The following is a 15,666-nucleotide window of genomic DNA, read 5'->3' as shown; positions in this document are numbered from 1 at the left end:
TTGATTCAGAATTTTATTACTGCACTTTTAAAAAGTTAAAAGCAACCATTTGAGTAGGAAAACCAAAGAGATCCTGGGGTAGGGAAGATGGTCATAGGAGAAAACCAAAGTGTAGATCAGCTGGGGTAGGAAGATGGTCACAACGCCTTAGTGCAAGCCATGCCACACCAACTAAAGGATATGACAAAGCCAATTACCATGCTTACACACAAGGGTGCCATTATCTTTTAACTCGAATGGCCCACAAAGCACACCGAAGGAATACCTGTGCTGGGATGCATGCACGGCCAGGCCAGCCCCCCACACAATGCCTTGCATGTGGCAGCCACCTGGCCCACCTAGCCTTGTGAATGCAACTTGACGCTTTGAACTGTATTATATATCTGTGAGCTTGGATGATGACATCCATTTAACTCAGAGTCACTGATGTATCTAGGTTGTATGCCAGGAAGTTCAGCCGCAAGTGTAGGGATTCCCCTACACCAGCAGCACCGTAGGTGTAGGGATTACCATACACCAGCAATAAATCGTGGGCTGATGTTGAGGGTTATTTTATTTCTTTTATTATTAGACTTTTAGTTTCCTAGTTATGTTCGAGCCGTACTTCTAATTGGGAATCCTAGTTAGACTTTACTTTCTATTTTGTCTTCAGCCATTAGGCTATATATACATGTATCACCTCTTGAGAGCTCCCCACGATTTGAATGAACGTTTGCTTGTGCAATTGTGAAATCCTGAGATAGGATAGGTGAGACCGTGAGAAGCCTAGGGGGAGATAACCATTCCCTTGTATCAATTTCAAGAGTTTAGGGTTTTCAATTCTTGAAACTGCCCTAATCGATCTCAAGTTGTTCTTCAAGTTTGCTGGAATTTCTCTGCAAATTGTTCGCATCATCCTCTTGGGCATTCTTACCAAATTTTGAGTTGCTGCCAAGTTCAATATTAATCATCACAGCAGGGACCAATTCCCCATCCTCGAATTTGGAAGAAATTAGGGTTTTCAAAACCCCGAAAGGCTGATCGATCTCTCTTTTCTCTATTCTGTTTGAGCTCATTTATTTGAGGTTTCATTCTACATCTAAGAGGATTTGTGGGATTCTATTATTCACTTCTCTTGTTCACTTGTGGTTACCAATTAGAGATCCCATTGTTCTCTTTTCTTATGCACTTGTGGTTACCAATTTGATCCTACCTGGGGTTAGACCTATTCAGGTTCTAGTCTTACATTAGTCATCCTAGGCCTCTACTAGTAGTTGAGGGCTTGAGGCTACTCCATGACCAGGGGTTCTATAGGTGTTTCATCCTCTTGAAATAATAAGTGCATTTGCATCCACAGGAGATTATTTTTCAGATATCTATGCTATCCAATTCAACTTTTGGATTTTATAGTGCATGTACATGTGATTCCCCATTTAGTTGAGAAAAGGCTTTTATATTTATGAAAAGAATTGGAAGAGTTCGTTATCACTTGAGGGTTAGCATTTAGTGTTTATCTTCTGCAGGATTTTTCTTATTTTGTTTTCTTTTTGAAGGTTCACACGCCATCTACTGGAAGTACCCGGAGTGGTCCATCTCAGAGTCCTTATAGGTATGATAGGGATGGTCGTCGTAGTGACAGAAGAGACTCTAGGAATGACTCTTGGAGTGAGAGCAGGAGGCTGCAAAATAGACATGATGATTATAGTAAAGACAACTATCGTGGAAGGGAAACACCTAGTCGACATGGATATGAACGGAAGTATGAAAGAGAATATGGAAGAAAACGAAGTAAATACAGTAATTCTTCAAGGACACCTGGTATAGAAATATTTCTTTTGCTAATTTGTTAAATGATAAATATTTTTACTTAATTGACATAGATTTTCATGGCTTATCAATACATCTCCTAAATCAATGTGATTTTAGACTATGGGTCTAATATTAGTGTACGAATAATATGCAGGCAGATCTGATTGGGATGATGGAAGATGGGAATGGGAAGATACTCCACACCGAGATAGTCATTCTAGGACTGATAGACACCATCGACCTTCACCATCCCCGATGCTTCTTGGAGCATCACCGGATGCACGACTGGTGTCCCCCTGGTTGGGTGGTCATACACCTCATTCTTCGGGTATGTTGAAAGCATAACATCCAACCCTAATTTGATCTGTTAGGACTAGCCGTATATTATTTTTTTCAGCTAAATGTTGGAATGGTTAACAAATTTCCATTTGTACATGTGAAAACTACAGGGCCTGCTGCTTCACCTTGGGATTATGTATCTCCATCTCCTGTCCCAATACGTGCTTCTGGATCGTCAGCTCGGTCTTCAAATTCTTATCCTGGTGGAAGGTCCCATCAACCAACATTTTCTGCAGAAAATTCACGACGAATTCATGAGGTAGTTTATGCATGAGCCTTTTAATCTTTTACTTTTCCATTTCTTTCTTTAAAATGAAACTCCTTTGGTAGTGTAGTTAGCACTGGCTGTAGCTGAACATGCATTGACAGCCATGCATGTGTACCTGTGCGATGGATGGCAATCTTGTACTGCTTTATGGTTCATTAGTGTTCCTGCATTTAAAAACTAAGTTTCTGTTTTTTTTCTCAAAAGATATTCTTTCTTGGAAATCGTTTTTCCTCTTATTTTTCCCCCTGTTGTCTCAATTGTATTTCTAATTTTATGTTTTCAGGATGGAGAAGCTGATAAAAGTCCTTTAGACAAAGAACAAAGCAATGAGATTACTGAAAGAATGCATTTAGAGATGGAATACAATTCTGACCGTGCATGGTAATAATCTTGTCAAATCTGACATTGTATTCTTAATGACTCTGTGGAATAGGAACTTCGTTGTGTTCACTTAGCTATCTTAAGCATATAATCTGCTATTCTTTGTAAAGCATCTCTAGGAATATTTAAACTAAATCAATGGGGTTAAATGGCTTTCCTGTTGAAACCAAAACTCAAATGTTCAACCTACTTTTGCATATTAGTTTTCTTTGTATCATCTTCTACTTTGCAATTAACATCGTTATGGTCATGGTTCGAGAACTAGGTTTCGGTACTGGTTTCGCCCAACCAAAAAACCGAGTTGAGCCGAGATCTTGGTGAGTTGGTGCATTTTTTTTAAAAATTCGGTTGATGGTTTCAATGGGTTTTTGACCTAGTTTGGTCATGAAACTTGGTATGCAGCCTATTTTGAGCCATTTAAACACAATGGCACTATCAGATTTTGAAAAATCAAAGTCCAATTAGGAGTTTGTCTTACTAGAAAAGCAGGACAGACACTTATTTATACCAGAAACCAGGACAGACACTTATTTATGCCTAATATCATTTAAGCTTTAAAATCCAAGATTGCTTAAATCTGATTTATATTCAAGGAGTTGTGTTTCGGTCAAACCTTATTTGGTGTACGCGAATGCTATCAAAATCATTCTGAATGAAAATATTTTTTTAGACATCAAAACAGATGAATATTTTACTGCACTTTTGGTATTTTTGCAATGTTTTACCATATTAAGATTTATTGAATTTTTAGATTTGAGAAAAACCACAACAACAACTCAGCCTTATTCCAACTAAATGGGGTTGGCTACATGGATCGAAGATTATAAAAAAATGAAGAAATGGGATAAGAAAAGTAAGTAATGGAAAATGAAAAATGAAAGTAAGAGGAAAGAGGATATAGCCTAGGAAAACAAGAAAATCTCAGCTATATGGTGTTGATAACGTGGATCCTTGCCCTCCAAAAGGCTCTATCTGAGGTCAGGCGCAAGACCCAGATTAAGCATGTCATTCTTCACAACCTCACCTATGGTCATTTGAGGCGTGTCCCTAGCTCTTTTAGCTCCTTCAATCAGCATCAGATCACTTCTCTTTACTGGGGCGTCCCCAGGCCTCTGTTGCACTTGGACAAACCACCTCAGATGACATTCTCAGAGCTTGTCGCTGATCGGGGCTACTCCAACATCTGCTCTAATACGTTTGTTCCTCACTTTATCCTTCCTAGTTTTGCCGCACATCCATTTTAACATCCTCATCTCTGCAACACATAGCTTCACTATTTGACACTTCTTAACTGCCCAACATTTAAAAGTTGAAAAATGCATTTTCTGCCAAAAATCCAGTTTTGAACTGGGGGGGGGGGTTGTATGTGCTTATTTATGAATAATATCTTAAGTAAATGAAATAACAAATATAAAAAACATTTAGCCCAAGACCGAGATCTCGGCCGAGACACTGTATTTCTCCCATTTCACCTTTGATCTCGTCTTGGTTTTTAAAAAAACCGACATTTACCGAGATCTCGCCACGTCGAGTTCTTGTTCCCTGGTCATGGTTGAGGTTATCAATTATATCAACAATAACAGTAATAGTTGATTTTGTTACATGGTCCTCATTTGAGCTGCAAATTGTGCTGCTCCTGGTTGCTATCGCATTGTTCTGTAACTCTTTATGATTCTTTTTTTGTAGGTATGACAGAGAAGAAGGTAACACAATGTTTGATAGTGATACCTCATCATTTTACCTTGGGGATGATGCTTCTTTGCAAAAGAAAGAGGCTGAGTTGGCTAAGAGACTGGTATGTGTAAATTGTCTAGTGAGTTTTGTTTGCTCTTTTTTCTAATTTTTTATTTTATATTCTTTATTTTCCTTTTGTTTGTGTATGTGATGCAGTTCTATCCAGTGTATGAGTAGGTTTGTTGAAGAAAAATCACTGCCTGTCACTGTTCCCCTCCCCCTTAATCTTTATTAATGACCAATATTGCCTTGATATTTTGGAGTTAGGAAACTGATTAATTACTACTTCAAATTTGTATCGACTCAATGTCCCTCATTTAACCTTACTATTTTCTAACTGATTGCAATTGGTTAGTGGATGATGTGGATAGTGCAGATTTTTCATTCAATATTAGAATAACCCAATAATGAAATCTTCTTTTTTGTGATATTATTGGAACTCTGGTTAGATTTTCGGCTGAGTAGCCTTGTATAGTCTATACTATTTATAATTTACTGTTTAATACTTCTGATTGTTGTAATTTGTCCATGTATTATGATATTGGTTCTTTTCTTTCTCCCTTTTATACATTTTTTGTATCTCTGGTCCCAGGTTCGGAAGGATGGAACACGGATGACACTTGCACAGAGCAAAAAGTTATCACAACTGGCTGCAGATAATGTTCAATGGGAAGATCGCCAGCTTTTGAGATCTGGGGCAGTTCGGGGGACTGAGGTGCAAACAGAATTCGAGGATGAGGATGAGCGCAAGGTTATTCTTCTTGTTCATGGTATGCTGTCTTTGTGATTTTCCTTGTTTAGTGATCGGCAGAAATAAATGATTTCTCGTGCTTGCATTAATAGAAGATAAAAAAGAAGGAAGAAAAAAAGGTGAAAGAAGTGAGATGCCATGAAGGAGCCACTTTAGAATGGACAAGGTTCAAGACCTGTACAATACCCAAAGCAGGGTTCTTTTTAATTACAAAGCCCATAATGTTCTAAAATTTATGTTTCTAATTTTTTTGAACTCTCTCCAAACTCCTGTCTACTCCCCCACAAAGTAAATAGTAAGTTTGGCTTTACAACCTCAGTGACACCTCCATAAGTAGTTTCCAAGGATTTAAAGGTTTGTGTCTGACCCCAGATCAACAAGCACTTTCTGGAAGTGTTTCTTCAGCAGTTCAGCTAGTGGACACAATGAACCTACCTGATCTGCTTATGAAACTGTAGCAGGATCAGAAACTAATAACCTGTATCAGCACAAGAAATGAAGAGAAGAAGAGAAGAAAAGAAGAGAAATCGTGAGACAGAGGAGAAGAGAAGATTGCCAATAGAAGGAGAAGACAGAATACTCCTACCATCAGTCTCTCATAACTTTATATAATAGGTTAAACCAAAAATACAAATACAATGACAATTACCCTTGTGTACAACAACAACTAAGCCTTATCCCAACTAAATGGGGTCGGCTACATGGATCTGTGAAAAGCCAAGACAAAAAATAAAACTAGTAAAAAGAAAGGAGCATAGCCACATCAACAACTACTCAGCGATAACCCACCTAAATGGGGTCGGTTACCTGGATCCTTGCCCTCCAATCAGCTCTATTCGAGGTTATGCTTGAAACAAGACCTAAATTATGCATGTCTTTCCTCACTACTTCTCCCAGGGTCATTTTCGGTCTGCCCCTACCTCTTTTGGTTCCTTCAATCTGGATCAGATCACTCCTCTGAACTGGGGCATCCCAAGGCCTCCTTTGAACATGGCCATGTCACCTCAAACGACTTTATCTTAGCTTATCGTGTATTGGGGCAACTCCCAACTCAGTTCTAATATGGTAATTCCTTACTTTATCCTTCCTAGTTTTACCGCACATCCATCTCAACATCCTCATCTCTGCTACACTTAGTTTATCTTTATCATGTTTCTTAACTGCCCAACATTCCGCCCTGTACATCATAGCCAGTCGTACGATTGTCCTATAGAATTTTCCTTTAAGTTTTAGAGGGATACGATGATCACACACAACACTCCGGACACACCTCTCTACTTCATCCATCCCACCTTAATTCTTTGAGAGACATCATCCTTTATACTACCTCCTTTATTTATAGTTGACCCTAGATATCTAAAATAATCACTTTGCGGTATCTCTCTCTCCTCAATATCAATCATTTCATTATCCTTCTTAGTAGGGCTAAAGTTACACACCATACTCCATCTTTGATCTATTTATTTTAAAACTCTTGATTCCAAGGTTGATCTCCATAACTCCAACTTAGCGTTAATCCCTGCTTTTGTCTCATCCAGCAAAACAATATCATCAACAAAAAGCATACACCACGGAACCTCATCTTGAATGTTCCGGGTTAACTCATCTATGATAAGCGCAAACAAATAAGGGCTTAGAGCTGATCCTTGATGTAATCCGATTGTAATTGGGAAATCCCTACCTTGTCCTCCCATAGTTCTCACACTAGTAACTACACTTTCGTACATATTTATAATTATATCCGCATACTTACTCGACACCCTTCTCTTCTCTAGTACATGCCATATTAACTCTCTAGGGACTCTGTCATATCATATGCTTTATTTAGGTCGATAAAGACCAGATCATAAAGACCAGATGGGGATCCTTCTTGCAGACTCTAAATCTTTCCATTAGCCTCCTAAGTAAATGGCTTCCATCGTGCATCTACCTGGCATAAAACCAAATTGGTTCTACAAGATAGTAGTTTTTCTTCTCAGGTGGGCTTCCGTAACCCACTCCCATAATTTCATAGTATGACTCATCAGGTAAACATAAAGAATACCCTTGTACACAATTTACAGGAGTAAACATAAAGAGAGATACTGCTTCAATAACCCTCTCCCATAATTTCTTGCAGACTCTAAATCTTTTATCTCTTCTTTATGTTTACCGACTGTACACAAATTTACCCTTGTGTACAGTCGGCAAACGTAAAGAAGAGATAAATGACAAGTAAACCAATCTACCGAAGGGTATGACAAGGATACCCCTGCTTGCACCGAAAAAGAAAAAAGTATAACCCTGCGGTGGCTAAGAGCATAACTTAACAGAAACAACATTTGTGAGAGTTGGGTCAAATGCAAGTGACTCCATTTGATGGAAAATTCAGAAAATGGTGCTTGTTAACGAATTTGGAGAAGGATTTCATGATCTTATTTCTCTAACCCGCGTTCTCTTTTCAGGAGAAAATTTGATTGGATGGGAATCCCTCCTATACACCATGGGACCACCCACTAAGTGTTCGTGACTTCAAATTCCCTCCTGAATTTAGCCAGTAGATGGTTCCTTCTTGTACCATGACTCCAGTGGCCAAAATACCAAAAGTCTGTCTTGATTCAACCTGCATTAGCTGAAATACCTCTAGAATAATGTTAAGACTGAGATTTATCTTCATCCAACAACTTCCAAATTATGCTGCTTTTCTGCTTTGCAAGGTGAACTATTGGAGGAATGATGAATCTGCATTGAAAGCTCAGGACCTTTTTGATGCGGATCTGGGGTCCTGAAACACTATTCGGATCGCTATGGGCCCACCTGAATAATGGATAGCTCAAATCTAAGATATAGTGGCACAATTGTAAATAACCAGAAATTTTAAGGGTTACTTAGGAAGATGGGCATGGGTTAGGACACAAAGTTTTTATAATTTTTGTATGGAAACAGAATGGGAAGTAAAAACAAACTAAGAAACATAACTCACGATTGAGGTTTTCTTCAACCTTTGGAACCAAAGAGTCACGGCAGCATACAAGAGAAGAACTCGAACTGCAGCCTTGGAATCTATCTCAAGCTGCCTTGGAACTCCAGATTTGTTGTCGCCTAGGCCTGTTGGATCGATCCAAACCACTGCTGTTATGGAAATCAGATGTTGCTTGGAAATGGAATACTATCTGAAACTTGGAATCAGCGGTGGTTGCAGGTTCCGATTGATTTCAGTGGAGAGTTTTTGATACAGCACCAAGTAGGAAGAAGAAGAAGAAGAAGAAGTCCTGACATTAGGGCTTAGTTAGGGAGCCATAGATTAGGTTTATTTTGCTAGTATTTTTCATACTTAGTTTATTTTTCTGTTTTTAAATTGAACCAGTTCAAAATTGGTTGCATCCAATTGGTTCAATTGGGTCAATTTAAGTCATTTAGCTAAGTGTCTTTTAACTTAAGTTAATAAGGGTAGTTAGGACATTTTACTGTTTTAAATTAATAGCTTTAGATTATAATCACACCCTTCCACGATTTGTGAAGGAGGAGTGTTTAAATTGTTCTAGGATTTGGCATAAAGCCATATTATAAATAAAACAAATCGTGGGAGGCTCCCCTGCAGATTGTTTGAATTAAAATTTCGTTTTTGTTGGCTGCCATTGCTGCTGCTCCATTGCTTCCTTGTGAGTGTGTGCATCCTTGTGGATATCAAGATGGAAAGGGACAGGTGGAATCTCGTTGACTCTTTACGCCGTGACGGCTGGGAGGATCTTCTTCAGCTGGGAGGTGGTTCTATCCTCCTATCACATAGCTGCTGCCTCCATTGAAGAACTGCTGCAAGTACAAGTAAGTTGAAACCCCATCTCCATTCATCTTCTCCTAAATCCTCTAAACAGCCAACCCTACCTTCTCCCCCAATCGATCTTTTTATTTTTATTTGAATTCCCCATAAACCCTAGTCAGTCTTAATTCTGTCCAGCCCTATTCTATCAGTCAAATCCTTTCAAATTTCAGACTTAGCATCCTCATCATAACCCTCCCACTCGACCTAGCTTGCTGCCCATAATTATCACTCAAAACCCTAATTCCCTCTCCTCTAGTAAAACCCAAAAAAACCCCTAAAATTCCCATAGCCTGATCCAACCATCAGAACCAGCCCAAATTTGGGTTGAACTTCCTTCCCACTGTCCCCTAAAGTTGACCTCAGCCCCAGCCCTAAAATCCCATTAAAAACCCTAATTTCAACCTAATATCTAAAACCCAAAACCCGAAACCCTAACCCTAAAATTCTGAAGTTTCAAATCCTTTCCTAAACCTACCCAAACCTAGCTTATTAAATTCCTTAAAACCTGCCTATTATTATCATATAAGAGTTACCCCATTCTCCTAACCATAACCCTAGAATTTCCCTACTTTACATCAAATCTGCCTATCGAGTTAGCCATTCAGCAGGTCCTGGATATTTGGTTCCTAGTGGATTTATCCTCCATCTAGGACTACCTTAGTTTTCTCAACAAGGACAGAGTTAGGGAAAGAATCTCTGAGGTTTAACTTGTTTTATGGTATTATTCAAACCCTAGAATATCGACGGGTTAGAGGAGAACTGAAGAAGGGGAAAAAGGGTTACAGAAAGGGGGGAAATCTAGAATTGCAGAGGAAGGAGAAGGCAGCCACAGTTTCAACTATTCAACTCAAACTTTTCATTCGTGCAAAAACTACACATGCCTTTTTATAAAATAAAAGTCCTAATCCTATCTTGAAACTGAAATCATAACTTGACTCTAACTCTATCTAATCGAAAACAGAAAAGATCCTCAAATAAACCTGGGCTCTTACCTTCCTACGATTCTAATAACATGACTAAAATAAGAAAAATAAAATGACAAAGAATTCCTATTTAATCCAACGTATAACTGCATCACTTCTTCACCGTGTTGCTCTTATCTCTATTGCCAAGGCTCGTCATCGTCTCATCAATATGACTTCATATTTATTTTATTGTTTTACTGATTTTTCAGAATTTTTATGACATGTGTTGCTGGACCCTTGACCCAAACTCCCCCCCCCCAACTTTTTACCCCTCTTACAGATACAAAGCCTCCATTCTTGGATGGGAGGGTTGTTTTTACAAAGCAAGCAGATCCAATAATGCCCTTGAAAGATCCTACATCCGATATGGCTATAATATCACGCAAAGGATCCACGTTGGTTCGGGAAATTCGTGAGAAACAGAGTATGAATAAGTCACGTCAACGGTTTTGGGAGCTTGCAGGATCAAAACTTGGTGATATCCTGGGTGTGGAAAAAACAGCAGAGCAGGTAAATAAAAATTAGGGATTTATCTAATATTGAAAATTTACAATTCAGAATTTGAGACCTCTTGATTCCAGTACCTGAAGTTTTCGTGTAATTTTTTAATATCAGGTTGATGCAGATACGGCTAAAGTAGGGGAGGAAGGTGAAGTTGACTTTAAGGAGGATGCAAAATTTGCACAACATATGAAAGAGAAGGGAGAAGCAGTGAGTGATTTTGCAAAGTCAAAGACCTTAGCACAGCAGCGACAATATTTGCCAATATATTCTGTACGAGAGGAGTTACTGCAGGTGGGTAATTGCTCTCTTTTGGGCATTGTTTTAGTTTTCTATTGGATCATTACATTTTAACTAATGAAGCCAATTGACATGCATGCTGGGTGATAACTGACAACCCATATTAAGGGTTTGCATGCAAGGTTCTTATGGATCCACCATATTGTTTTCTTCCGAAAGGGCTAGTAGCTCCTACTGCAAAATCAAACTGATTCTTAGCCAGCTTGGGACATGCCAATTTCTTGGATGGTAGCTAGTTGTACTAATTTAAAAGACAGACACACTTTCATTGTGCCTCATCTAAGGAACAAGCAGGTCGTGGGAGGGGCAAATTCCAGTGTTATGGTCTGTTGTTTGGAGCTTTAGTCAGTCTTGATTTTGATGAACTACAAACAAACTACATTTACATTATTTAGGTTTGCATTTCAGCCTATCAATTGGATTATATTCTGTCCATTCTTACCAAAAACTTAAACATTAAGTTTTTATATAAGTTTTTTTATTGTGGAATTTTCATAAAAGTAGTTTATGTGCTCTCTAAGTAATGTCCTATATATTTTATTGGAGATTGTTTAAGATTTTTCTTGTCTATTTATTTGCTATGCTCAAGAGTATTCACTATTCTGAAGTATTTTTTAAGTAAATGATAGGAATCAGATATCTGCTCTTTAATGGAATATTCAATGTCAGTTGTTAACCTTATCAACCTTTTACTATTTGTCTATTGCATTCTTCTGAGCCGATTATGTTCAATCATGAATCAGGTTATTCGTGAAAATCAAATAATTGTTGTAGTTGGGGAAACTGGTTCAGGAAAGACAACTCAACTTACACAGGTTTGTTCATACTTCCATGTATTGTTCATGAAATTTATGGTTATTTGTATTTTATAGCTATAAAGATCAAAGAGTAGTGGCTTTAAGTCTTTTGCTTTTTACTGACATATAGAAATTTCTGGCAGTATCTGCATGAAGATGGATACACTACAAATGGTATTGTTGGTTGCACTCAACCAAGGCGTGTGGCAGCTATGAGTGTTGCTAAGCGAGTTAGTGAAGAGATGGAAACTGAGCTGGGTGATAAAGTTGGTTATGCCATCAGGTTCGAGGATGTGACTGGGCCGAACACCATAATAAAGGTAACGAAGTGTGGGGATGCCATTTTCCAGTGTTCTTCCCCCCCCCCCCCCCAATCCAACTTTATTCTTCCCGTTGTGAAAATAAACTTTTTCCCACTGATTTCAGTCTATTAAAAAACTCAACCCATTGACCATGTAAACACATCAGGAAGTCCCTGCACATCTATGTGATTAGGTTTGGGTTGTAAGTGTTGAAGGTCCCCATTGCTATTGCTATATCTCCCAAATGCTCGCTGGAAATGGTTTATATCTTGCGGATGCAGTAAAGCTGATTTTTCTATGCGAGGGTTTTTTATGATGCACAAGGAATCATTTATTGGCAATTTTCTGTACATTGTTGACAAAAAAGATTGATGTGATTGCACTTTAATGCATAGTTTTCATGGCATCTAGGCGACCCAAGGTGTTGGAGGGGGCTTGGATGCAAGGTGGCACCAACAAGGCGCCCACCTAGGCAACCAGGGTGACCCTTGTTTTCAAGGTGCCTGGATGCCTAGGCGACGCCTTGACAAATGACAACATGCTTTGATGCCTGTTCTGTGTGAATATGGATTTATGAGAACTTTGACCTATGTTTGCTCATGTTAATTGATTATGATTTATGAGCACTATTCTATGTTTGCTCACATTATTTGATTTGATTTAGTTTTTGCATTATCAACCAAATCTCTACATCTTTTTTTTTGACAGTACATGACTGATGGAGTTCTCCTACGTGAGACGCTGAAAGATTCAGATCTAGAAAAATATCGGTATGATTATTGCTTGGCTTGTTTTCGTAAAACTGAAGACTAGTTTTGGTTTTACTTTCTTTTAACTTTATATTAGCAATCCTTCATTTGTACTGGTTTTTTTTCCCTCAAAGTAATCAACCATTTAGTGACATACAACGTTTTATTATTTTAGTGTAATTGTTATGGATGAAGCTCATGAGAGATCACTCAACACTGATGTACTCTTCGGGATACTGAAGAGAGTTGTTGCACAACGTCGTGACTTCAAGCTCATTGTCACATCTGCAACCCTAAATGCACAGAAGTTCTCCAACTTCTTTGGAAGGTAAGTTTTCTTTTTTTTGTGTTATCAAATGTTGTCTTTCTCATACTTTTCTTCAATATCACAATGTAATCTCTAATTTTTTGCAGTGTACCAATATTCAGCATTCCTGGAAGGACTTTTCCTGTAAATACTCTGTACAGTAAGACCCCGTGTGAAGACTATGTTGAAGGTGCAGTGAAGCAGGCCATGGCTATCCACATTACCAGCCCTCCTGGCGACATCCTAATATTCATGACTGGCCAAGATGAGATTGAAGCAACCTGCTATGCACTTGCAGAGCGCATGGAACAACTTGAATCTTCCACTAAGAAGGGAGTACCTCAACTCTCAATACTCCCCATATACTCGCAGTTGCCAGCTGACTTGCAAGCCAAGATCTTCCAGAAAGCTGAAGATGGGGCCCGCAAATGCATTGTTGCCACCAACATTGCAGAAACTTCGTTGACTGTGGATGGTATCTTTTATGTCATCGATACAGGCTATGGTAAAATGAAAGTTTACAATCCTAGGATGGGTATGGATGCTCTTCAAGTGTTTCCAGTTAGTCGAGCTGCTGCCGATCAGCGTGCTGGTCGTGCAGGGAGGACAGGACCAGGTACATGTTATAGGCTATATACGGAGAGTGCTTACCAGAATGAGATGCTGCCTAACCCTGTGCCTGAGATCCAGAGAACTAATCTTGGCAACGTGGTTCTATTGCTCAAATCCCTTAAGATTGAAAACCTACTGGACTTTGATTTCATGGACCCACCTCCACAGGATAACATCCTTAATTCCATGTATCAGTTGTGGGTTTTAGGTGCATTGAACAATGTTGGGAGCTTGACAAATCTTGGCTGGAAGATGGTTGAATTTCCTTTGGATCCACCACTTGCTAAGATGCTCCTTATGGGAGAGCAACTAGGATGTTTGAATGAGGTTCTGACAGTTGTGTCCATGTTATCGGTGCCATCAGTGTTCTTCCGGCCAAAAGATAGGGCAGAGGAGAGTGATGCAGCAAGGGAGAAATTTTTTGTGCCAGAATCAGATCACTTGACGCTCCTCAATGTATATCAGCAGTGGAAGGCAAACCAGTATAGGGGAGACTGGTGCAATGATCACTTCTTGCAAGTTAAAGGGCTGAGGAAGGCTAGGGAGGTGAGATCTCAGTTGCTGGATATACTCAAGACCCTTAAAATCCCACTCACATCATGCGGGCCTGATTGGGATGTTGTAAGGCAAGCCATCTGTTCTGCTTATTTTCATAATTCTGCACGGTTGAAAGGGGTAGGGGAGTATGTTAATTGCAGGAATGGAATGCCATGCCATCTCCACCCTAGTAGTGCTCTCTATGGTCTTGGCTATACTCCAGATTATGTAGTGTATCATGAATTAATATTGACAACTAAGGAGTACATGCAGTGTGCGACTGCAGTGGAGCCCCAGTGGTTAGCAGAGCTAGGCCCCATGTTTTTCTCAGTGAAAGATTCAGATACATCGATGCTTGAACATAAGAAAAAACAGAAGGAAGAGAAAACTGCAATGGAGGAGGAGATGGAGAATTTGAGGAAGAGACAAGCAGACGAAGAGAGGGAAAACAAGACGAAAGAGAGGGAGAAGAGGGCGAAACAACAGCAGCAGGTGTCTATGCCAGGATTACGACAGGGCACATCCACATATCTTCGGCCTAAGAAGATCGGCTTGTAATTATATATTATGTATTTTTACCCAATTGTTCTAATTCTTTTGTATCCTTCAAAAAAGAATAGATTGAGGCATTGTATAAAGTTTTGGTAGTTACGGCCTAAGAGATAATGTATTTCATTTCAGATAGATGTCAACACTGATGGAAATATATAGTTCCCTCTATTTTATATGCAACACTGCATCCTTGAAAATTGAAGTTCACAGAACCTATTGAAAGTTACTTTAAGAATACAACTGTCCTATGTATTCTTTCTCTTTCAAGATAATGTCTGCTCCATTTGTGCTCTATTGGCTAAGCAGGAAGAATGATATTCCATATACAGTGATCATGAATGAACTGCAGTTAGTTGTAAGCAAATTCATTTTTAAGATATTTCCTTCACATGGGCAGTCTTTTGCTAGACTTCTTGAATGTCATGGTCCAACTATAAGTTGTATCTTGCTCATGTGGAATCCTCTGGCAACCTGAGCTTGCCAAGCTTGAGTGTTACTGCCTTTTTTGTGTCCCAACGCCCGGGCAAAGATCAATATCTGTTTCGTATATCTCCTTCCCAGGCTTGGCACAAGTTGGAAAGTGCCCTTCTAGACTGTAGACTAACTTAAGCTCGGGTTGGCTTGTTGAGAAGTCATACTTGATAAATATATGGTTTAGCTGGTTGCTCTGGGTTGGGTTGGCTCACCTATAAAGTGAAAATTATGATGTTTTGAGGATCAGGATTTCTTGGGAGTGGTTTTTTTTTCTTTTTTTTTGTTGTTGGGGGGGGGGGGGGGGGGGGGGAGGTGTTGGGGTTGGGTTGTTAAGTGCTGTTCATGTTTCATGAAGTGCCCTTTATTCAAAGTGGCCAACAAGAGTGGTCCCTGCTTGCTTCTTTCTCTGCCTTCCAGAACAGCAGGGATTGATGGATCATGGGTCAGACCCTCAGACCTTAAGAATGCTGGGCTAGTGTTTGTTAACCCTAGCCACAGCCCACATGC

General features: G+C 39.3%; 1 protein-coding gene across 1 annotated transcript in view; it reads left to right on the top strand.

The window, feature by feature from the left end:
- LOC122642025 (pre-mRNA-splicing factor ATP-dependent RNA helicase DEAH7) overlaps nt 1–15,045 on the top strand; it is a 33,840-nt gene extending 18,795 nt beyond the window's left edge. Inside the window, exons 4-16 of the mRNA XM_043835410.1 lie at nt 1,533–1,797; nt 1,943–2,116; nt 2,238–2,386; nt 2,679–2,776; nt 4,463–4,571; nt 5,103–5,280; nt 10,309–10,538; nt 10,644–10,823; nt 11,573–11,644; nt 11,770–11,946; nt 12,637–12,698; nt 12,853–13,005; nt 13,092–15,045. Of these exons, the coding sequence (XP_043691345.1) occupies nt 1,533–1,797; nt 1,943–2,116; nt 2,238–2,386; nt 2,679–2,776; nt 4,463–4,571; nt 5,103–5,280; nt 10,309–10,538; nt 10,644–10,823; nt 11,573–11,644; nt 11,770–11,946; nt 12,637–12,698; nt 12,853–13,005; nt 13,092–14,691 (3,447 nt within the window). The 3' untranslated portion in view covers nt 14,692–15,045. The remainder of the gene's footprint in view (nt 1–1,532; nt 1,798–1,942; nt 2,117–2,237; nt 2,387–2,678; nt 2,777–4,462; nt 4,572–5,102; nt 5,281–10,308; nt 10,539–10,643; nt 10,824–11,572; nt 11,645–11,769; nt 11,947–12,636; nt 12,699–12,852; nt 13,006–13,091) is intronic.
- Nucleotides 15,046–15,666: the final 621 nt, after the last annotated feature.

Source organism: Telopea speciosissima, chromosome 10 (genome assembly GCF_018873765.1).
Source record: "Telopea speciosissima isolate NSW1024214 ecotype Mountain lineage chromosome 10, Tspe_v1, whole genome shotgun sequence".
NCBI classification, from domain to species: domain Eukaryota; kingdom Viridiplantae; phylum Streptophyta; class Magnoliopsida; order Proteales; family Proteaceae; genus Telopea; species Telopea speciosissima.
The sequence above is the reverse complement of the archived record's forward strand: the minus strand, read 5'-3'. Positions and strand labels throughout refer to the sequence as shown.